General features: G+C 45.0%; 3 protein-coding genes and 1 long non-coding RNA gene across 8 annotated transcripts; 2 read left to right on the top strand and 2 right to left on the bottom strand.

Annotated features, from left to right (window-relative positions):
* Positions 1 to 5401: 5401 nt before the first annotated feature.
* Positions 5402 to 14525, top strand: Nkd (naked cuticle). Of its 2 annotated transcripts, none has more exons than XM_071783643.1 (5): positions 5402 to 5587; positions 9529 to 9749; positions 10248 to 10688; positions 11231 to 11532; positions 11809 to 14525. In XM_071783643.1, exons 1-5 carry the CDS (start codon positions 5569 to 5571, stop codon positions 12476 to 12478), a joined length of 1653 nt encoding a protein of 550 aa, XP_071639744.1. In that variant the 5' UTR covers positions 5402 to 5568; the 3' UTR covers positions 12479 to 14525. The 2 variants fall into 2 exon arrangements, with proteins under 2 accessions (XP_071639744.1, XP_071639743.1); XM_071783642.1 differs by having other exon boundaries at positions 5403 to 6364.
* LOC139816265 (uncharacterized) lies at positions 10513 to 11785 on the bottom strand. Its single transcript, XR_011732983.1, has 3 exons — positions 11601 to 11785; positions 11191 to 11458; positions 10513 to 10653 (listed from the first exon to the last, which is right to left on the bottom strand). It is a non-coding gene; the product is annotated as an uncharacterized lncRNA (long non-coding RNA).
* A 301-nt stretch (positions 14526 to 14826) lies between the features above and the next one.
* On the bottom strand, positions 14827 to 22613 carry LOC139816239 (uncharacterized). Of its 4 annotated transcripts, none has more exons than XM_071783636.1 (7): positions 22543 to 22613; positions 20804 to 21223; positions 20115 to 20580; positions 19873 to 20030; positions 19626 to 19793; positions 18943 to 19506; positions 14827 to 18740 (listed from the first exon to the last, which is right to left on the bottom strand). In XM_071783636.1, the coding sequence occupies exons 2-7, from the start codon at positions 21192 to 21194 to the stop codon at positions 18619 to 18621; spliced, it is 1869 nt and encodes a 622-aa protein (XP_071639737.1). In that variant the 5' UTR covers positions 21195 to 21223; positions 22543 to 22613; the 3' UTR covers positions 14827 to 18618. The 4 variants fall into 4 exon arrangements, with proteins under 4 accessions (XP_071639737.1, XP_071639736.1, XP_071639739.1 ...); XM_071783635.1 differs by lacking the exon at positions 22543 to 22613 and adding an exon at positions 22103 to 22536; XM_071783638.1 differs by lacking the exon at positions 22543 to 22613 and adding an exon at positions 21479 to 21897.
* A 120-nt stretch (positions 22614 to 22733) lies between these two features.
* Positions 22734 to 24027, top strand: LOC139816259 (mediator of RNA polymerase II transcription subunit 29-like). Its single transcript, XM_071783669.1, has 2 exons — positions 22734 to 22881; positions 23240 to 24027. Exon 2 carries the CDS (start codon positions 23247 to 23249, stop codon positions 23853 to 23855), a length of 609 nt encoding a protein of 202 aa, XP_071639770.1. The 5' UTR covers positions 22734 to 22881; positions 23240 to 23246; the 3' UTR covers positions 23856 to 24027.
* The last annotated feature ends 283 nt before the right edge of the window (positions 24028 to 24310 follow it).

Genomic DNA, 24310 nt, shown 5'->3' with positions numbered 1-24310 from the left:
AGAGAGAGAGAGAGAGGCCGTGAACATCAATGCGTCCCTCCGCGATGTGACAGACCGCATGTCCGTCGCGTCGTTGTCGGCCGGGGACAGAAGGAGAGAAGGCGGAGTTCACGAGCGGTCGAGTGTTCGAAATCGAGAATACATCCTTGCGACGACAACAACCGCGACGATGGTGTGGGAAGGAATCTTAGTTGTAATGCGGACTACGGCGAGCATTATTTATTAATAGCAAACCCGATGATGCGCGCGCGTATACGCGCGTGTATGCGTGGAATATTATGTGTGGGTACCACCGGCACGAGGGAGTGGCGTGGCGGAGCGCCATGCTAGAGCGAGCGCAACAGCGGCAACAGCACGATGAATCGTGGAACGGATCCCTCATGCCCCCTTCCCCCCTTCCTTTCCATCTTCCTCCTTTTCATCGTCCTCTCTCTCTCTCTCTCTCTCTTCCAGCTCAGCCACTCTGATCGTTCCGTCCTTCTCGTTCTTCGCGCGGTCCTTTGCCGTCCCGCTCGCTCTTTCTCCCTCCTTTCCGCTTCGCGTCTTTCTCGCTCTCGCTTGCTCGCTCCGTCCGCCTCTCTCCTCGGCCAACACATGGATGCCGCTCTCGCGCGCGCACCCAAGGGACGGTCCGCCGTTGTAGGAGAGTGGACGAACGCTTTGTCGGCGCCCGCGGCCGAGATCAAACGCACCGCGGCCGCGGCCGCTTCCTCCTTTCCCCCGCGCCGTAACACGACCAAGGCTCCACCGTCCGTCCGTCTGTTCGTCCGTTCGTTCCTCCGCTCCGACCTCTCCGTCCCCTACCCTTCGCGCGTTCTCTCTCTTCCCTTTTCCCACCCGGTATCATCCGGCGAACCTTCGCCGAGGCCCGAGAGAGCCCAACAAGCAAAACCGACCGACGCCGCGCCGCGCCGGTTGGCCGGCGAGCGGCGAGCGGTGAGCGACGAGTCGCTCTCCGCAGTCCGCTCTCTCTCCGCGCTCGCTCGCGGCAAAACTGTATTATAGGCATTATAGGCCTTCTCCGTATCCTGTCCAGCGCGTCTCGGGGCTCGGGGGCCCCTGTGCATCTCGCGGCCCTCTTCCCGTCCCTCTCCTCAAATCGTCCCCTTTGCGATAAATATTTACCTCGCCCTTTTGACGCCTTACCGTCTAATCGACGCGATCGCGCGCGTGACGGTCGATTCGATCGACGTCCCGATCTCCGATTCGCGTGACAAGCTTCATCTTCCTGCGGATCTAATTAGCGACCCTGACATCGCGAATACGCGCCGTCCAGTTATCTATCTCTCCTCCTTTCGCGGCCGGATAATTGAAATTGACGTAGTAACATCGTCGCGTTCAATTTCCGATACGTCCGAGACAAATAAGCTCGACTTATATTCGTTCGCCAAGGGATTAGAGATTAGAAATACGCTGATTGATGCGACTAATATGAGATCGAACGCAAATCCGAGTTATAATCGGTTTCGGTTCTTCTTTGGCGCTCGATCTGACGCACAGGTGAGATCACTGGCGAGATCAAAGCGCTTGGGCGAAGCTGGAGAGAAAGGGAGAAAGGGAGCAGCGATTGAGTTCCTGATGGTGGCACAAGACGCATCTGGAAATAGTTTATTATTAATAGATGGCTCGAATTCAACACCCGCGGACAGATAGAGAAAGAGAGAGAGAGAGAGAGGGAGGGAGGGGAGAGGGGAAGGGAGAGAAAGGGAGAGAGTTGTGCCCGCTGCCGGCGTTATTTCGAGATTAGTCTGTACCCGCGTTTTTGAGCCGCGCGTTTTATTTCCCCTCACCGACGAAGAGCGCGCGTTCGTGCGCGGGGCTCCTCTTCCCCCTTGGTCCCCTTCTTGCTTCTACCCAGGCAGGCCGCACCGAGCCACCATCCTGGCTCCCTCCGATCCCCCTCGCAACCCCCGCTGGCTGGTTGCCGCGCCGTTTCCCTTTTGCCTCTCGTCCTGCCCTCGCCGCGCTCCGCTCGCCGTTCACCCGGCCCTCTCTGCCGCCTCTTAAAAACGAGACTTGCCGCCGACTTTCCGACAAAGGAATAAAGAAAAGAAACAACTAGCCACGCTACTCGGCTGAGGATGGCACGGCAAACCGTACCGCAACGCGGCACGGCACAGCACGGCACGGCATGGCGGGTAGAGAGCCTTTCTGTATAGGGAGTGTGAGAGGGATGCTTCTCGGGCCGACCGCGACCGTCCGCCGACCGACCGACCGGCCGGTCGTTCAGTGGCGTCACCGTCCGGGGACTCGTCCTAGGAAAACTCCGAACGGTGGAATTGCGCCGTATTTATTTGGTTCTCTCTCTTTTTCTTTCTTCTCTCTCTTTCTCGGAGAATTTGTGTTGCATCCGCAACAGGGATTCTGTCGTTATTCGAATCTGCTGTTACGTCGAGTCTGTACGATTAGTTTTAAGATACAACTTTGCGGATATTCTTTTCAATATCAGTTTTTACTGCATACAAAAAGGGAAGAAGAGAGAGAAGAACACATTTGAAAACACATTTTAAATATCTCAAATCGAGATTAAATGCGTGTTACTAAAATAAACGGAATAAAATTTGATTTTAATGAAGAAAACAGCGTCTAATAAATATAAATTTAAAAAATTTAGAAAACGTATACACACATGCATTACTAATCGATGTCACTGGGTAAATTCTTGAAATAGAAAAATCTGTAAATCGTCATTAACATCGTAATATTTTAATATTTCTTTTTTTGAGAGTTCGGGCAATACACCGATATTAATCGAAGAAATTACCTCTTAGTGAAATTAATCTTCTTAAAAAAAAAAATGCGTATTCCTACTTTTGAAAATTATTAAATACGAAATAAGTGCCACAACGTATAATTTGATTTCCTCTGCAATCTTTATTATTCGTTACGCGAGAATTCAAGGATAGATGGATTAATAAAAGGTATAGGTACGTTTTTTGAGATTAAAGATTTATTTAGTGTTTTATTTTTTGAAATCATATTACCCCGTAGAACGTGAGAAGGGACTGACGAGGGACTATGTAAAAGCATAGAGGTGTCAGTATATATGTATCTCGCGACGTATAATATTTAATTTCGCGCTTACGCAGTCAGCGCGGGACGTTGCATACAAAGGGGGCCTGTCGTGTTTTTGTCCAAGTTAATTGTTTCTCTTCTCTTTTTATTTCGATCGAGCGTGCTGCTAACAGTAGCGCACGGCACGTTAGTAGGACGTCTACGGGGAAGGGGGGGGGGAAGAAGGAGGTTGCCGAAGGATGAACGAGAGATGGAAGGTATCCCGAAACACCCAAGCGACTCAAGCCCCGCGAGACTCCTTCCGCGCGGCGACGCCTATGTTTCTTCTGAAACACCGCTAGGAGATAATAGCGTGCGGGTACAGTCTCCAAAAAGAATATCTCCGATTTGACACGGACGGACTTTCCGAGTGGTATTGCGCAGCACTCTCGGCCGCGAGAGCGGTTTCGGTGAAGCAATGTAAATAAAGAATGTGTCTCTTCCGACGAAAAGAAGAAACGCGAAATCGGAGCGCGCATTTCTCTAATTTGCCTGTCACCCTCCACTCCCCCTTCTCCCCTTTTCACCCTCTTCCTTTTTCTCTCTCTCTCTCTCTCTACCCCCGTCGCCGTGTCTCGTCTCTCCCCCGTCTCTGACTCGTGATTCATTGAAGCGTCGAAACAACACGACCGCGCGTTTGTGAACGATGACGCGCGTGTGTGTCGCCGACGTAAACACCGAAGTGATCTCAATGACGAGGGTATCGATTCGTACGGCTTACGGCGGAAATAGGCCGGAAGTGTAGGGTTTCCTCTTTCTCTTTCTTTTTAATAACAATCCGCGCGATTAAGTTTCCGCGTGCGTAATTTTACACACGCGGGAGGAGGAATCATTTATTTACCGCGCGAATATTCCGCGCGGGACGATGGCAAAATAACGAATTCAAGCTTTTGGTTATAGATTCTCTCAAGTACCGCCGTTAAATTCGGGAGATTACTCTAACGCGTGATTACTATAATTCAGGTCACAATTTTTCGAGATAAATAGCGTCATATTTTATAGCGTCATGGCGCTACGAGAGTAGTCCATCTAACTTGATTTTTCTTTATCGATCATTGTAGTCGGTGGAAAAGCTGACAAAAGCATCAAATTAATAAATAAAACAATAATTTAAAAAGAATACCTGTTGGGGGGGGGGGTAGTTTATAAAGTATTTATATACAATTCTTTTTTACGCGTCGAGGATTAATAAATATTGACACAATGTTGATTAATCATCGTTACATCAGTGATAAATCATTATGATACAATTTATATATGACAAATCGTACAATACAGATATTGTAACCTCTCGAATAGCAATTAGATCTGATAATTAATACTTTATGCAATCGGCAAAAAATTCGTACATGATGTTCCAAGTCTCACGATCTGCAAAGATGAGGTTTGGAAAATCGTCAACGTCAATTACGACGCGCGGAAGAAACGCAAGGTATACATTCCGCGTCAGAATCATCGCGTAACAAAAGCGTCCGTTCGTTTCTCCAGCCTCCAGTAATTTTCGAAGATAGTCAAAGATCGGTCCGTCGCGACGTCGAACGCGCGATAAATCGACGAGTTCAACGAACGCAACGAGGTCGGTTTTCGGAAGGCAGGTTTGATTTGACGTGCCGGAAGATAACGGAAATCGATTGTCGCTCAGCGATCGTGACGATCGGCAACGAAATTCGCGTTAGCCTCCGAGATTGACGGCACCGAGCGTCGGATCGCCGTCTCTTCTCGCATCTCGAAACTCGGAGTAACCGCGAAGCTGGGTCCTTCCTCGTCGTTAAGCCTGTCCCACGCTGTTTATAAATGATCGATGAAAACGATCGAGAGAAAGCGAATCAATCGAATTAATTGAATTACGTTGTACTCTTACAAGGAAATATCTTTACAGAGAAACTTTTTATAATTGGTAAATTAAAGCTAGAGAGATTACTCCAATGAGTTCAAGTTCCACAATTTATTAGCTGTTAGCTCGTTGCATATTTGGTTTTTGGGAAAGTTGCGTGGAAATGAGAGGAAGAAGGATATTTTTTATACAGGAGCGCACGAATATTAAAAGGAATTCATCACGGATGCGGCGTGCGTCTGCAATTATGTGGACAGAGTACTGTTATAGTTCTGGGTCGTGTAAACGGGGCTTCACACTTCACACCGCGAGATTCTTGCAGGAAGACGGCAGAGCGCTGAACGCTGGCTCTCTGGCGAACGGGTATGCAAAGGAGAAAGAGAAAATAAGAGAAGAGAGAAGAAGAGAAGAGTAGGCTGAGTAGGTAGAGGTTGAAGAGCCGCCTTGCCGCTCCGCGCCGCGCGTCTCCTACCTTCGGGGGTCCGCGTATCCTCGGCTCGGCACTGGCCGACCAAGCCAGGCCGACGACGAAGCGAGGAATACGGGCTGCGCCACGCTGCCAGGCCGCCCGCCTGCCTGTTCAGCTTGCTTGCCTGCCTGGCTGGCTGGCTGGTATGATGGTGGCTGCTGCGACGATGGTGCCGTGTCGACAGTGACGATGGTAGTGGTGGTATGGCGGTATGGCGGTATGGCGCGCGGGTAGGTAGGGGAATTACGGGGAACGTGCTTTTAGGCGAGGACGAGCGCCCGTAGTCGTGTCCGAACCGCGGTGACGGGCGGGTTTCTACCTGCTTGCGCGGAGAAAGAGGAGGTGGAGGAGGTGGTGGTGGAGGAGAGGAGGTTTTTTTCCGTGCCTCGTGTCCGCGCTTCGTTTCGCCTCGATGCGCGAGCGGCAAAACCGCATCATCGTCTTCCCGGCACTCCCGGCAGTGCCGCGCGACGTTTCCGAGTGAGTGCCGACTGCCCGCTGCCGTGACTGCCGTGAGGCACGCTCCGCGACGAACACGTGCGTACAGTGTGCGTCTGCGACGGTGACGGCAACGGCCCTACGCCTATCCGTTTGAAAAATTTTGACGGTCCGTACGTTAAGTCGAGCCGAGTGCGCGTTTGTGCCTCTCGTCTCGTATGGTTCACGAGCCGCTGCCGGATGACAGATCGAGCGCGGGGTGCGGAGAGGTGCGCCTAACCGGAAGTACCGAGGGAGAGGGCACGGCGCGGCACGTAATACCGCGACCCGCGTATGCATCCAGGGCGGCCGCGGCGTGTCGGTAGTTACGGAGGAGGAACAAAGTGTGCCGCCGATCCCGAGAGCGGGGAGCCCAAGTGTAGAGAGATCACGGCGATCGTCGTCGCCCGCACACACGCACGCTCGTACGCACGCACGCACGTACGCATGCACGCATGAAGGTCCCATGGCTACCGGATTGGTAAAGTGGTGGCGAGCAAGGTTCCTCGCTGGCTACAGACCCTTTTCTGGTAATGATCGTTCCTTCCTTTTCGGGGAACGCATGCTGCGATATTGAGACTCTCGGGCCTGAAAAAGGCGAAAGAAACGCACAATGCTAATTTAAGTTACTGCTAATTTCTCTTATTAACAGTTTTCGGATGAACCTTTAATTTTAACGAGCTCTGATTACAGCTAACATAAACAATAAACATGTGAGACCGCGTACACATGATACACATCTTGTTGACTTTATTTCAGACATTTAAAAACTACGTAGTTACACACGGTTTCTCTCATGTGACGGTGAAATAATATTGAATTAAACTCTCCCTAATTGTTACGAACAATTATAGTTTATTAGCTTGATAATCTGTTCGCGAAACTCATGCGGTATTTGTTTCAAATTATTTGTATAATTATATCTGCCTGCTGTAACTACGATATGCCGTATATCGTGTTTACGAAATGTTTCCTAAATACAATGATAACGCGATTTAACTGTGAATTGTGAAGAGCGAGAATGATTATCACGCAAACGTTTGTCGCAAAACTCGATAAAACCGTCTTAAAGAATTCTGTACACAACGGATTCGCGGAACATATAAATCCCTGAATCAACGTTTAACTTTACCATTGAAATTTTGGTTGTTTCAATTTGTTTCGCCTGCCAACGAGATTGATTTTGTTACGATAAGTTTCCTTTTAAGATTAGGTATGCCCGGGATTGAAGTACGTATATATATCTGTCGAGATAACCCGAAAGAAAACTGTCATTTATAAGTGAACTACTCTTCAACCCATTTTCTTATCAGGGTACCTTCCTAGAAAGCAGATAGAAACGTAAAAAAAAAGAAAGCCTTCGAAATTAAATTTTTAGTTACGGCTTAGTCCCGACTCCTTTTTAGTAATGTAGTCTTGTCGAAGATACGCTTGTTTCCCATTTGCATTCCATTGTATATCTCTTGTTAAGGTTTTAAGCAAATTTCCCTCAGGTCAAAACGACTTTCGGATATACCTGAGAAAAACCAGGCAAGCGGGGTTAAAGAGCGATGGTTGGGGCGGGGGCAGGGGCGGGAGAGAGGGGGAAAGGTTCAACGGAAAAGCAGTGTAGAGAGAAAAAGAATATGATTAGCGCAGCGGTGGCGTTTGAAAGATCAATCATGCTGCCGCAAAAGAATGACCGTCGTCAGCGGTGGATAATGCCAAGATGTTATCGAGGCGGATACCACGTGGTCTTACATCATACTTTTCTTAGCTTTCGGCCTGTGTGTCTATAGTCTATACCTATACGCTTGTCTCCGTAACGCGTCGTTGAAAATAGCGCGGAACGTGCGGTGCGTGCGTTCAGCGACAACAAAATTACTCGAGGCTCCTTCTCATCCACGGTTCTCTAATTTCCCGTCACGATTTCCATGAATCTCAATTACCAGATAAAAAAATTGTTTAAGTTACAATTAACGCCTTTTTTTTAATGATTATAATATAATACATATATGAAGATAAATGTCTTACAAACTTTATTCAATAATTTATATTTTTAATATATATTAATAATTATTATTTCTATTATATTTAGCTTTATGAGATTTGCTTGTAACGATAACGTGAAAGTCTGAAAGCATCTTCAAAGATTGAAATGTACGGAGCGGCCCACGAGTCTCAATACAGCAATTGCGTTCTGATATAATTATTAAGATTTAGATTGTAACGCATCTCTTTTTCCGTATTATACATACAGGCACCATTTGAAAAGACAGATTAACGGTCGCTCGTCAAGCCGCAACTCGCACGAATATTCGTGAGTTTTTCGCGCGTGATGGTAGCGGGTATCGAATGTCGGAGGTGAATTTGCGCACCTCTTACGCATATACATACGTAAAACGCGAAACCGCGTACGCGTCGACCGTCGAGTTGTCGAGTAGGTATCTCTGTCGAGTCCGAGTTTAACAGCCACGTCTATCGCACATCCGCGCTTTGTGCCCGTTAGGTGGGACGAGTTTACGGCCCATTACACAATGGTTGACGATAAAACCGAAGCTCGCGATTCAGGACATAAAAGCCGAAATGCTATTCAAGCCGAGATGCCGGACACGCGGAACGAGATGCGGCTTGACATCGTCCCTTTCACCCTAGAGCTGACGTTGCGTTCCTTACACAATGATCCTGCATTACAAGTTCGATGAAAATGGATATAGCGAGCATAGTATACAATACGACATAGTAAAATTCGATCCAGGTGTAGTCTGGAATCTGCTTAGAATCGTACTCGTAATGCGATATCAAGAATCGAAAAATATAATTTTTACTTCTGCAATCCCTCGCGCTTGCAATCGGTTCTATAAATTCAATCGTCGGACAACAGAAAGAGCTCACGAAAAGCAAGAAATATAGATTAAAATTCCGTACGCGAGGCTCCGTTTTCGAGGAAAAGAAGAAAACTTTGAAAATTGTCGTACCACGTTGTAGTTCCTGTCTGTTGGAAATCATATTTGATATCGATCGCGAAAGCAAACGCGGGAATTTTTCCATTTTTTTTTTTTTTTACGAGCGTCGAGATCCTCGTTCTTTGAAATGGTGAAAATCGGGATTTCACCGCTCGCGCCCGCGCCGGTGAAAGATGCGTAAAACCTCACGGCATTGAGATTCGATGGTTCTGGTTAGAGAATTCCAGCTGCTTCCCCCCGGTTATACCAGTCACTGAAAGGCTTCCTCCTCGATGGAACGCCGCGCCGCACCGCGCGACTGTCGGCGCGGAGAAGCGTAAAAATACCGTCTGTGCACCAAACACGCCACCGGTCGCGGATGCCGCGGCGCGTGTTAAATGCCGCCTTTTATTCGCTCCTCTGCCTCTCTCGCAGCTCGCAGCCCGAGGGCAGAAATCGCGATCGTGTGCGACGGGAAAGCGAGCGGGCGAGCTGGAGAACGGCTTCCCGGATCGCGTTCCCGGCTCGCGCCGCGCCCAATCCCAATCGCGCGTTTGCGCGTCGATATACAATAAAACGATCCCGAGAAATCATTGCCCCGCTTAAGATTTTAAGATAGAAAAGAAAAACGCGACGAGTCTAATCTTGGTTCTCTTGTACGCTACGAGAGAGAGAGGGAGAGGGAGAGAGATACGGTTGCGCAGGTCGAACAAAGTTTCAGCTGCTTGTGCATCCTCGCATAACGAATCTTCCAATTGTTACCTGTTCAGTCGTAGGGACCAATACGGAGGGTAGCGATTCGGAGGAATTGCTCACGGGCGTCCCGACGGCCTGCAACGTTTCGTCACCACCGACGACGGAGTCGCAACCGATTTTAATTCCTCCCGTGGAGTCGCCGCAGGTTGCGCCCGATAGTACGAGCGTACCTGCAGGACCTACCGCTAACGATGAACAGCCTACTTGCGGTACAACGAAACAGCTTAGTTTCGAGGTGAAATATTTTTATTTATATATCTTGGTAGGGAACGAAATGCCGTGTCGCGTATATTAGAAATTTCAAATTAGTTAATTTATACTGTAAAAATTTGTAGTAGTTAGTTTGTTAATACTGTCCAGTAAGATATCTTGCATAAAGATTGCATTGTTCGTTACTTATTTTTAATTCGCGACAAATTTTATTCGTGTAACGATAATTTCTTATTTTGCATTTCTCCTTCATGTTTTGTTTTCACTTTATAATGTTAATTAATTGGCGAAAATCGATAGTTATTATCAGTTAATTTAATGAGAATTCCCAAGAAATTATATAAATAAAAGAGAAATGTACAATGACTGTAACATACTTTCTTAACCGCACGTATTATTTCCATGTTATTAAGACTTTTTTTTTCAACACGCTACAGTTGTGCTATCTGCTATCCGTATAATTATTAGAGTCACGCACCCGAGATTTTTTTCTTTAATCCGAGCGACCTTGTTCTCGTTGCAGGAATTCGAGTGCGACGTGTCGGTCGCGGATGGTGACAGGAGGCGGCAGGAGTTCTCCTTCACTCTGTACGACTTCGACGGGCACGGGAAGATCACCAAGGACGACATAGCTGGTTTGGTGACCACCATTTACGACACGCTAGGCGCCTCGATCCAAGTACCGCCGTGCGGCAGTAAGACGATCAAGGTGAAGCTGACGGTGTCGCCGGATCAGCGGGCCAGCAGCAGCAGCAGCCAGGCGCCGCGCAATGCCGCCGGCACCTGCCTAAATGCCACGCAAACGCCACAGGCCGCTACGCTGCCCGGTCACCAGCCCAACCCGTCGTCCTGCTGCCATTTGAAGCACGCCGCCCCGTGCAGCCACGCAACAGCGGCGGCCACCGCTCGGCATGGCGCGAGCAGAGTTCCTAGAAGGAGAAGAGTAACGCGGTATCGTTGTCAGGTGAGACCTACATTCCTCGTATATGAACCACGTTGCACATGCATATGTGCGCCGGAACTCGGAACCGCGACCGGCCGTCTCGACATCTGAGCCATGCGCGCGATATGCCGCAGTCGGGATGCCAATCGCGACTCTCGGGAAGGTATAAGAACGAAGAGATAAATCCGCTTCCTGCGAGCGTTTTCTCTCGCGAGATTTTTTATGATGATTCACGTAATCGTCAAATTATATTACGAATTTTGAAGCTTTTTACTACTTTTGAGCTTATAAGTAAAACTTATTAATTGCCCGTTTGATACTTAACATAGATGTTGTCTTTACTCGTTGAATCAAATACGAGTTTTTTCGTTTTGCGAAAGTAGATCATATACAAACTTTCTTCAACATTTTTTACACAAATAACAAAACATATTTGCGCCTTTTCCCGTTATTTTATAAGTTACGCGTTTATTTAATAAAGCATTAATAGAGCATTGCGTTGCTCTCGGTATATCATGCTTACAGTTGTTTTACTTTGTTCGTCATTTCGATTTCCATTGCAGACCGAGCGAAAAGAAGTGGAGACCCACAGCGAGGACGACGATGAGAATGCCCGAACGAATCGAGTGCAGCAGGAGGAGCTTCGTAGGAGAGTCGGTCCGGTGCCCCATTTACCATCTCCCTATTCAAATAGCTCGGAGGGTGATGTGAGCGATGATAGTGACACTTCCCCCGCGTTCTCGCCATTAACGCCGCTTCTTACGACGAATCAGAGGAAACGCAGCGGCGCCCTACAAAGGCAACAATTGCTGGAGATTATTCAGGCCAACATGGAAAAAAATAATCTCAGTTTTCACACATCACGGTGAGTTAATTGCGATCAGTTTACAAAATTAAGTTTATATTAAAATTTCGTATATTAACTTTGCTCACACATATGCATAATAAATAACTAAAATTCTTCCTCGAATTAGCAATATTTTAATATTCTCCAATATTATAATTTAATTAAAATCCCTATTCTTTTAATCCAATACACTTTTCTTGTTTATTAAGATTCATAAGGCTATATAATGTTTAAAACAGATAAAATTCTCGAAAGAATCTTGGCTATAGATCGAATCTACTTTTTTGTCTGCAGGAAACGGCACCAAAACGAACAATCGCGCATTCCATCTCATAGTCCCCACGTAGAAAACCCGAATCATAATAATCAGGATTGTCACACATCTCTGGAGCCTCGTCAAACGGCCGCGAACTATCACAAACCAATCCGGGAGAGTACTCATCATTCCGTGTCGTTTCCCAAAACGCCGGTCAAATCGCGGTCGGCGAATCTCAGAAAAACGCGGCACGCGACACCGAGAAACAACGCGACGCATTCCTCTCCTCAGACCTACGCGACGTATTCGCAGATACTGAATCGTAATGTGATCGCTCCGACAACGGTCTACAACGACACGCCGCAGCACACCCCTAGCAGCGGCAATACTCACCGCAACATCGTCAACCTCGTGCCCAACAATAATCAGCAAACGGCTAATCATCAGACGATTACCAATAATCACAACAACTTGCAGCGCAACGACGCGCAATTTGTGAATACGCAACAATGCGGCAGAGCGAGCAAGAAGCATCAGCTGAAGCACGCCACGCGGGAGCAAGATCAAGCCCGAGCGATGGCGCAAGTCGTGCGTTGGCTCGAACGTGAATTCTCGCAGAACGCGGTGACGGCCACGTCCAGCCGAAGGCACGTCCACGAGCACATACATCATCACTATCATCATTATCACGCCGAGGCCCTGGTTTAATCGGCAACCGCCGAAAAAAATAAATTCGAGTTTCAAGTTTTTTTTTCAACTTGAAACTCGTCACGATACGATCAAGTAAATTTTAGAAAGAAATTCTCGAGGCGTAATTTGTATCTATTGTTATTTAGGAAAATGGCTTAATATTTTACGTCGCGAATGGTTTTTTTAAATTGTACTATAAGGATTCGATATGGCGCGTTTTATTTCCGAGCTCTCCTATATACATATCGTATCGATTATTTTAGGAAATCGTGTACTATGAATTGTTCATTGAATCTCCATTTTGTCTTCGTGAAGGCAAACCAATTCATACATAATTACATCGTTCGAATATATCTATTTTTAATACGAACACAAATAATGACGCTGTATCATGTATTTTTCATGTAAGCGACTGAGTTTTTTCTCGAGTATCGACAAACGTACAGACGTTTGCGGCGCTCATTAATATAATTTTTTTGGTATGAATTTATAAGCATCGGGATTAAGGCAAAACGCGATTGTTTTCACATCGCAAGTAAAAAATGGCACTGCGATTTGCTCAAAGAAACTTTTGTGGAAGACATGCGCGCTCGATGTAAATTACATGTGTTATTTGCGCAGGTTTTCTTGAGCAAAGAGGTATAGTTACTATAAATCTCAGGCTTACGATATACATAATACATATACCTACATGTCACCCTACGACAATGACGAAACGTCACCCGATTAGGATCGCAGTTTAGTATAATAAAATATGTATACTATATTCGCGATATTCTCCAGACGTGAGAAGCGATACACGGGTTATCGTGCGCTATGAGGCAAAATTACAGTTTTAGACGAAAGGAAGAAGAATGCAGTCGCTCTTTCTTATTCAAGCGCGATAAAACTACGACGGCTACCCATCGCGTTGTACATAGAAATATCCCAAAGAGCATCTTTTCAGTATACAAGCGTTACAATTAAGGGAAACGATCTAGAGTCGTAACAAGTTCGAAACGTAAAGACTCCACTACGAATGTTCCTGTATAATCGAAGAGTTGTTATAATTCTCTTTATCGAACGTAGTATTCTAGAAAATCTCAAACGCGCAATTTCGATAAATAAATAAACGCTTGAATCTCTCATATACAGGGCGTTTCACTTCTATCGGGTCTAGATTTCAGTAATGAACATTTCTCTCGGCCACTCCAGACGAAGTTCTTTCCGGCGGAAACATCGGAGCATTGATGAATGAAGAGCGATTTAAAAAAAGTTTAATTAAGTTTTAGAAGAAATTACGTCTTAAGAGAAGAGATAAGTAACAAGCGTTATTCTGCAACTAATCTCTCGTTCGCGAATAAACCTTGATAGAATTTTAACTTCAAGGCTCAGTTCGAAAGATATATAATGTTAAAAACTGAAAGATTGTATGATTAGGGACGATAAAGGGTAACATTTCCGCTATGAAATCTGCCATTGAAGAACGATGCCTTAGCGGTGGTACCCCCTGTATATCTTGCTAGTCCTACATTACGACAAATAAAGCTCTTTCATTATCCGCGAAGTACAATGGATACTTGGAAAGAGAGTGACAATTGAGTTCTTACTAGTGCCTTGTAATCTAGAACTCGTTTTGTACTCGCGAATATTGGTCCCTTTTTTATTTTGCAAAAACCTCTTCTTTTTCTTCTACTCGTCGCACGATCGATGTGCCCGGATCTGGGCAATCGGTATTTTTCGGACTGGTCGTTTTCGTCGTTACACCTCGCCGCCAGGAATTTTGATCGTTGAATCGCATGCTATTTATTTACTAACGCGCGTGAACGGAACTATGAAAAATCGACAATACTTCTCAATCGGGTGTCGCAATGATGAGTATTACGATTACCTTTAGTGATAGCGATCAATATTACTATTAAGGCTAATCTTAAGACTAGATAGTTGACATTGACAGATGTAAGGGTCCTAGATAATTACGTTGCGGGACATGTAATTTTATATATCGACATTTTGTAATCCCCTGTAGATATTTTCTGTAACTTTTTTTTCTATTGATATTTATTAAAACACGTTTTTTATACTATGCCACTCGTATACTTATTTTTGCGTGGACTTATGCGCGACGCGACGCATCATCCCGTGGAAAAATCGTTGGGACTAATTAAAGATTCGCTTGTCCTTTGATCGATAAGAAACTAAAGTGACTGAAAGAGAAATCTGAATCGCTTTACAGTTATTCGAAAAAGAAGAAACGTGATTTTTGCACTCGGTAAGATAGACGTCAACTCGACGATATTCAAGTTGATGTTAATTTGTGGTTTTTCTCTCTTTCTCTCCACGAGATTCGCGCCTCGCTGCCGCTTCGAAAGAACGATCACCCGCAATATTTCTGGACGTCACTTTATTATACATACATAACCAAAGGATCTTTGTACAAAACACCTGTGTGTGTGTGTGTGTGTGTCTGCGTGAATTTTCCGACGCCGAGACTATCAAGAGAGCTGCGTGAACCGTAGGTGTGAAGTTAATACAATACGTATCTCACCCTCTATTCGATCGTAAAATGCTTATCTTACTCTTACGGTTATTCTACGAGACAAAACAACTTTCGTCGAAATCAGAGGGAAGAAACGCCTCCCCGGGGGGGGGGGAGAGAAGAGAAAAGGAGGACGTTCCTTTTCTACGGGTATATAAAAATTCTCGCTACTTAAGAACGCGCGAATCGCGCCGATTCGGCGAAACTTCGGGTGCAAGTAGAGAAACTTATTTAATTTGCGTTTTGTCGGTCATCATATCGTTCCCACATTTTTAACGGCCATTCTTTTTTCTTTTCAACGCGTATCGTTGATCCTGCCACGCTTCGCAACAGACGGCTACGTTCTATATTCGCGTCTTTAATAAATATGTTTCATTTTGTAATCGCATTGTAATCGCAGATAAAATTCGAAAGTAAAATCTCGACGTCTCGGAAGGTAGTTTGAGGGTAGGAATAGCCGCAAGACGTTTGCCCTGGTTTGCCCTCCAATTCGCGCATGTGACAGAGTCCTTAATAATGCACGCTTTAATTTATCAATCGTGAGACGCGCCCGTAAAGCTGCAAGCTTATTCCAGCTAAAATGTAAAGGAAAAAAAAGGAAGATACGCGTGTTTGCTTATTCAAAAATTTTTACAATCATGATCGAGAGCGAGGAGGAAAAGGGATCCATCCAACGACGAGAAACCGCGCGAATATGTTTGAGAGCAGGAATATGTACACGTTGTACTCGAGGAGGGGGAGAATTTACCGCCACGAGGACATACAAGTCGAGAAGAACGTAAGAAGACGCGGTGCGAGAAAGATATGATCACTTAGAGTCCTATCGTACGCATATACCACGATCGATATATGTTAACGAATATATATACATCGTACAGTTAGTTTATTTGATTACTTTAGCAAACCAGCATCCGAAGCACTTATATATATCTAATAAGAGCTAACTTTAAGACACTTAATCGTTACGCGAGTCGAAAAAACGCTCCTCCGTAGCCCCTTGGCATGGGGTCGCATTTAACGTGATTTAAACTCGGTCGTCGAACGATGTGACGTATCTTCAGACGAGAGCATCGACGACGTAATCATCTCGGCGATCTCTCACGTTTCGTCCATCAGGAGCTATCGGAGAGCGAGCTTGAGATGCAGGTATCGAATACGTGTAAGAACGAAGAGGATTCCGGCAGGCGAGTTTCCCGGCTAGGCGATGAATTCATTTTTCTCTCTGAATCGAGGGAAAAACAATTTCTCGCGCAACGTTGAATTACATTTCGTTAACGCATCTCTTAGAGTCGCACTTAATGAGGTCAGGATGAAGAACGAAGAACGATCTCCAGAAGATGCGTGCAAGCGTCGAACGACGCGTCATCGTCTTCACGTTGACAGTTTATGCGTTTCCTGATTGCACTTTGCTGACGATCGGCGCTTGTACTTTTCCTCCTTTCTCTCTTTTTTGTTCCTTGAAAAGAAGAAAAACGCGTCAAGCATTCCTAAAGCGAAATCGAGTAATAATAAGATGAGCAAACAGTTCTGCGTGTGTGTATTGTTATTAGAATTCTTTACTTAAATTTATACAGTATGCCTTGTATGCGTATATTTCTGAAATACAATGTGCAATGGACCAAGTATGACAGGATTGATATCTTACTCGTGTATGCGTGTCCCATCTCGAGAATTAAAAATTCCACCTTAACCATTTAGTTATAATTATAATCGTATTCTATCATCTTCGTTTTTTTCGAGCAGAGGTCGATATGCCTGTTCTTAGTGTTCTTTCCCTTTCTCAAACGACGTCGCGGGGAAGGGGGGGGTGTTTGCACTCAACGTATAAGCGCCCATGATCATCGAGAAATAATAAGCGATTATCGAGAGAATTGCATAAATGAAAAGCGGGTGTCGTGTGATGCGTGCTAAGCGAATTGCAATGTGTGATCGTCCTAATTTCACTCGGAACGCCACGAAGGAAGATCCCCTCGGTAGGTTAACACTCGTATGCACAATTTTGATTATCTAATCGCTTTATGTACACGCTTTACGTCCGGGCGAAATCAAGCAAGAAAACAACAGTACTTTAACGGTCTGATGATGTATAAAATACACATGTTTACACACATATCCCGACACGGAATCCTAATCAAAAGAAATCTATCCTCGCGGTCGACGACGTATACGGATACTCCGTCGTTAATGCTCGAAGCCGCCGACCTCTTACAACATTATAAATAATCTATCTGCTTCGCAAGATCCTCGTATCTCTACTGTCATAGTGTATAAAAAGAGAAACATACATGTCTCATTACACATTACATGAATCAAACGATACACGTTCTTAACGGTTTCTCCACGGAAAAAGAAATACACTGACACAAGCTTGCGTTCTTCGCAACAAACGTACAGAATATAAAATATGCGCTATATTAAAATATATGTAAATTTTTATATAAATTTGGCGAAATATATAAATCATAACTGTCTTAACATATGACATTAAATGTACACTTCATCATTCTATAACCTTCGATGAAAAAAAAGGGAGATTAAAATTAACACGTATATAAATCAAGATTTATACAATTAAAATTCAAGACTTATCGCTCTAAATAAGTATTGTTTCTTTCTCTTCTCCTAAAAATTACGTCTATATAACTAAAATCGTAATAATGTGGCACCACTCTCTCTCTCTCTCTCTCTCTCTCTCTCAATCTGTTCAATTACGAACCCTGCGATTTTACAACGGGCCGTCGCAAGTGCGAATTGAAAAAACAAACTATAAGCAACGTGCTACTTTCCGCTCGCGAGTCTCTCGCGAATCCTTGACTCGACAAGGAGACAATTCAGGGCACTTCTTTACTCTGCTTGTCTTTATATAGGCGCTGGACCATTTTTACGTGCTATTTTTTTTTAACAGCAAGGATTCAGCATAATGTACAGAAATGTATTGTACTTCGAAATCCTTTACCGATCGATCGACCGAGAATTAACTCGGGGGATCGGCAATACTCGGGATTGTTCTCGTTTTTTTTTATCGACACTATTTTTTTCATTTCTTTGTATCTTACTCTTTCGCTCTCTCTTTCTCTCTGTTTTACAGAATACATATAACTCCTACCTCTCCCAGACATGTATATTTGTACATAGTGTATATCATATCCAATGGAAAGTGTACATTAAAATTAACTGAATCACGTACGGTTCACTCACAACATCAAAAATAGACTATTGCAAGAGTGCATTAGTATGTGACACCCTGTAGATTAGTTATTACTCAACTCAAGGTACCGTTCCCACACATTCCGTGACTTTCTTCCCCTGAAGGAGTCTGAGACGTAGACGATATGTACAAATTTTGCATGATATCACAATATCGCTCGCATAAATCTCTGAGTCTCCTTTCCTTAATTTTTATTTTTTACTTTTTTTTCAAATGCGACTTGACGAATCAGAGACACAAGTCGTTGATCCCGTATCATTGGACTATAATATTATCGCAGAACATGATACATTTAAGAATCTTGAGATCCGTACATGTATATATTACATAACAAATTGATTGCAATTTTAAGTGGTGTACCACACGTACATATTGCCTACGATACAGACTCGGCTGTAACTGTAGCATAAAAAAGCAACGCTTAAGTTAATTTTATGCCCGACCGCGTGGTTTCTTCCTTGGTGCTTCCTCAGTCGAAACAACGCCGGTGGTAGCGGCCACACGCTTCGGACGTCCTGCTATTTTACTCGATTGCTGTGTGGCTTGAGCAGAACCTTTAAGTTTAATACATTTTAATAAGAAATATAATTCAAACTTCAGCCAATTAAATAAATCTTTAAATTATTTTAAAGTGCTTTATGAAGTTCTAGTTAAACGGCTAAATTTTTGGCAAAATTTTATTTTCTTAACGAGATATATTTTTAAAAAATCGCACAGAGATTATTTTTTTAATGCATAATACAAAACGTTTCGTACCTCCGGGTTTTGTTCTTGGAACCCCTCTGGTGCCATTATTACTTTGCTGCTTGCCGTTCTTCTTTAAATCCAACTTCTTCGTTTCTACATTATTTTTGGTATCCGCTACGGCGGAAACATTGGTGGCGGGACTGACAGTAGTTGTAGTGGTTGTAGTGGTAGCAGCAGTTGCAGGAGCACTAGCAGCAGCAGTAGTAGTAGTGGTGGCAACTGGTGTAGCAGCCGTAGCAGTAGTCACGATAGACGTAGTGGCAGCTGCAGCAGCAGCAGTAACAGTAGTAGTAACAAGATCGTTGTCCAAGCCAGATTTCGTGCTTCTGTTTAGCGCTCTCTCTGCTCTGCTGCTGCCTTTCGCGACAGATTTAGCGATCGCCAATGCTTTGACCGATCGTTTCTTCGAGCGACTCACTTTGGATGCTTTTCGATTTCGATCTGTTTCTTCCTCGTCCGCGTCATCATCCGTAGAACTCGCGACACGCTTAGACTTTTTACGATTCGGCTTCTCGTTGTGCAAGCCTTTTCTTCTCTTCAGCTGCGACTCATCTTTATAAAGCGACAGATCCACTGCAAAAACAGAAATATATTGCGGTTATTCACTTCATATGCAATACTGTCATACAGACAATAGACTATAAAATTATTAAACATTTAATTAATACGTGTGTAATATTACGATTACATACGTCCATCGGGATGTTCTTCTGTAACTCGAGGTTTTTCAGATACCCCAGCCTCAACATCGATAGCCCGTTTCAAGATATTTTCTGTACGCAGCAGTTCTATTCTGGTTAACCAGAATTTATGTTTGTCGACCTTGCTTAGGTTCAGATTTGTTAATATACAATCAAAATCTGAAAATTAAATAATAAGATTAAATACATATATAATATAACAGACAAGTGTATAGTATAAATGAAAATGTGACAATACCTATGGTATCATAGAAATCAGGTGAATAGAATTCACCATTGGTTTTATCTTGAGATAGCCAACGTATGCGGATGCGTCTGCTCGATTTGTAGATGTTTTGCATCGCTTGACAAACATAAAAGCTTCCTTCTGCATTTCTCACAGCCAAAAATTCGTTTCTGACAATAAATATTTAACAATTAATTCACACTCACAAATAGATATTAAATCGTTGGAATACTTGTGCAAAATAGAACGCTTACTTATAGAATACGATGAGTTTGTCGTCAGGAGCTTTAGAACCACCAGGAGTTTTGCTGAGATTTTTGACCAGTAAAGCGATCTCCGGCAATGGACTTTGATAGGGCTGGGTTTGAATCCGGTTTCTCTTAGGTTTACTTGCTTCGTCAGTGACTACAGCGGATGCTGCCTTCAAATCTTTCAGTTCTCTAGATTTTCGTTTAGTTGTCTTGGGAGAGGTAGTGACTTTCGCGTCAGGTTTATGTGTACTAGTTACTGTCGCAGCGGCATTATCGCTCGATACTTTCAAACTCTGATTTGTGGGTTTTGCCTTTGGAACTTCGTTCTTCACTTGTGTTTCTTCTGGCTTATGTGGAGATTGTTTTATATGTACAGAAGTATTGACAGTTTTGCCGTCTGATTCCTTTGATCCATTATTTACAGGAATCTTCTTTTCCTCAACCTTATTTTGTGCTGGGGGGCATACCGCTGTAAGAATAAACATAATTGCATATAATTATAAGTTTTGCATTTATCTTGTTTTATTCTTTTGTAATATAGGTTTTATAATAGCAGTGCAAAACGAACAATATTAATTTGACAATAAAATCTCAAGTGTTGATTCATTATTAGATACATTCCTTTACTTGTCAAGTAAAAAATGTTCGATTTACAACAGAGAGGGAAAGGAATAATGTGTAAAATTACTTACGAGTATTCAGGGGAAACTCCATTAAAGTTGTTAGCACCTGTTCCGATTGCACTTCGCACGGTTGTTCTTGAGCAGGAGTCTCAGGACTTAGATTGTTGTTCCTGTTGGACTCATTTTGCTTAACAACAGCAGGCACATCTTGCTCGGTTTCGGTTTTCGTAATCTCGACACCGTTCGGAATCAGCTTCTCGGCCTCCGGTTCCTTCTCCATGTTACTTCCGATGTATGGCGGGGTCTGGTATACCGAGGGTCTGTGATCCTGCACCAGACTGAGGGGCTGACTGGGCGGCTGTAGCGTGACATAGCTCAGTCCACTGCCGGTCAGGGGCTTCATCGATCCCGACTCTGATCCTGGTACCACTTTCTGTGCCATGGCATTTATAGGGAGCATGGAGCGGCTGGTAGAATACAGCGACGTATCTAGACAGATACATTGATTTTAGGACAGATGCGCTCACTCTCAATCGCTGGAGTAATTTTGTCAAATTTACACGCATAAAATCGAACAAAACAACAAGTGGATTAAATAATCTTTCGCAATTAACTTGTTTACATTAGATTATATTTCGGTGACGTGCCGTTGACTTATGTACAGTTAACAAACTATATTTTTATTGTGATGTTCCTCGAAATGCGGAGTCAAGTTACGCGCGACGACGTTATTCGGACAATTACTGTTTGCGTTCGACGATTACTCCGCTAATTAAGCCGAAATACGCCGCAAGTCTCGTATCTATTGCTATTCCCGAACACATCGGAGCAATTAAGAAAACAAGAAAAAAAGTCACATGATAATACAAAGTTTATATAACACAATTATCATCGCGAGTACATTACGGGCACTTTTCTGTACTCCTACAGCGATCCGGGTACCTTACCGCGGACGTAATCCGGCGGTGAAAAAAAAAAAAAAAAAAAAAAATGGAAACGCGTTTGTTTCCGTTAATAGTCGAAGAGTGCGAGGCAGGGAGGAAAACGTAGGGAGAGCGAAAGCGAGAACGCGAACGAAAGCGAGCGAAAGAGAAAGGGAAGGATAGAGAGAGAGGCGAGCGCGAGGAAGCGGGCGCATGGCGAAAAGCGGCGAGAAAATCGCGAAAGGCGGGATACGCGGCGCGAGCGGACACGAGGGGGGCGGGCGGGGGGAGGAGGAGGGGGTAATTAAAGGAGTAAACATAAACACGGGCGAATTTTCGCCGCGGGGACGCAGCTGGCGGGACGGAACGCGCGCGCGGCGCGGCGCGATCAAGCGCGATCGCAACCGCGGCTCGGCTCGGCTCGGCGCGGCGCGGCGCGCGTTACCTGTGATCCTCGGCTCCTCGCTCCGCGAGCGGAGGCGCGGGGTGGGGGTGGCCGTGTAACAGGAATCCGTGAGCGCGCAAGTGGAGGGTGCCCGCCGTGTCCGGGAGGCCGACCGCCGAGCGCCGACCGCCGTCGCTGATGTGCGACCTGCGTTGCCAACGCACGTAGCACGCACGCACGCACGCACGCACACACTCGGGTTAGCTCGTTCGCCCAGACGCTTGGCCGGCACGCAGGGAGCCCCGTCCCACGCCTATCATTTCACGCGGCGTACACGCGCCATAGCGGACAACGCGACGACGTAGCCGACGTACGTGGGGGCGGCGCACACGGGGGGAGCACGGTTAAACGCGGCAACACACACGATCCGCCGAACAACAGAACACCGACGAGGCGACGAGGAGCTTTCCGCGCTTCTTCGACGATGGCCCTGGCTTTACCAGCGGGAGCGAGCAGGAATGCCAGTCGTTAGATGGCGTCGGTTCCCCCCGGACGCCATGCGTGATTCGACTCGCTCCGCGTCGCCGCGCCCGCCGATTGGCCGACGAGGCCGCCAATCACCGTCCTCGCCGGACGTTAAGGCGCGATTCACAGCGGTTAGCGAATACACCGATTTATTCACAGCGCGCGCAGCCCGCCGACTGCTCCGAACTCCGAGTTCCGAAACGCCAGTTTCGACGTTCGACGATCATGAAAGTTTGCCTAACCTAACCTACGATACCCTCGCGCTGACTGCCGTCGAGGATCTCCGATTTGATCGACTAATTTAATAGAAATCGGTAAGAAGTGCGAAGGTGTACTTTTAAATTGATAAAATGAACTTTCAAATCGATTATTACGTTAACTAGTAAATGAAAATCGTATTGCTAAAAGGCATGACTTGCCCAAGTGTTTGAAAGAAGTAACGTATACACGTAAAAATATTGAATGTAAATATTTCATACCAATTATTATACTTATGTAATAAATTGTTGAAAATAGTTGATATAATTTTGTTGCTACTGGTTAAAGGATAAACTCTTGATTGCTTTTGAGGAAATACTTCCAGAGAATACTTGCATTTCTCTTATTAGATTTTGTGATTTTTGTTGCACGTCGATTAAGCATATATTGAACGTGACAAATCAAACATGATAGGATCAAGATGAACATTCCGCCGATCCAACAACCGGGGGCTATGGGGGTGGGACAAATGGGACAGCCGGTAAATCCTCAATTGCCCCAGAATCAACAGCAGGCGCAACAGACGCAGCAGCAACAGGTTCAGCAGCAACAGCAACAACAGCAGCAGCAACAACAACAGCAACAGCAGCAGACGCAGGACAAGCTCGATAATATCTCCAAAGTAAAATCTCTGGTTGGATCATTGAGAGAGTCGTTGGCCATAGCTCTCAAAACCGCGGCGCAGACGTTGATTCAAAATAGCCTGGTCGACGTAGGGACTATGAAGGGTATAGAGCAGCCGGATCATCGATTCAACAAGAACATGGAGGAGTTCTACTCCATTTGCGATCAAATAGAGTTACACCTCAAGACCTCCGTGGAGTGTCTGTCCCAGAACTCCAGTTCGGTCCGGTACCTACCAATGTCCGTTATAACGACTCGCACCGACACGGTGAGCACGCAGGAGGGAGCGGCGTTATCCTACCCGCAGTTTCTGATGACGGTACGCGCGCAGGTTGCGTACGCTCGCGAGATTCACGACACGCTCATGTCTCACGCTCGCACGATATCGTCCGGGGAACAATCTTAAATTTTTATGAATTCTAGAAAAAAAAAACGTTTTCAGGGTGCGGTAAAACGTTTTAGCAAGAGACGTTATCGAAGGTGCCACCAGAGCGATCGTCATTTCGTGATATACGTTAAAAATAGTAATAAGTTTTTTTTACAGAGATGTTATTTAATAAATTATTTGCAAACCGAAATGTATATGTTATCTTATGTAATTAATGTGTGTCTGAGGAATTTTACGTGTATATCTTCCAAGTTTGAGGATCGAAATGGATGAAATTTAACGCTGGGACGATTTAAGTAGTTAGGCCACTTATTTCGAGACGTGTTCCGTCGTATAAATAGGAGTAACAATTTCAGTGTAATACTTTTACGGGAAAATAATCGATTACGATTTCGACCTACGAGCTGCAAAACGTTTAATATGACTTAGAAATTCCATGCGCGATACAAATCATCATTACGCGAGACAATCTC

Source organism: Temnothorax longispinosus, chromosome 7 (assembly GCF_030848805.1).
Source record: "Temnothorax longispinosus isolate EJ_2023e chromosome 7, Tlon_JGU_v1, whole genome shotgun sequence".
Taxonomy (NCBI): Eukaryota; Metazoa; Arthropoda; class Insecta; order Hymenoptera; family Formicidae; genus Temnothorax; species Temnothorax longispinosus.
This window is presented reverse-complemented; position numbering and strand designations above follow the sequence as displayed.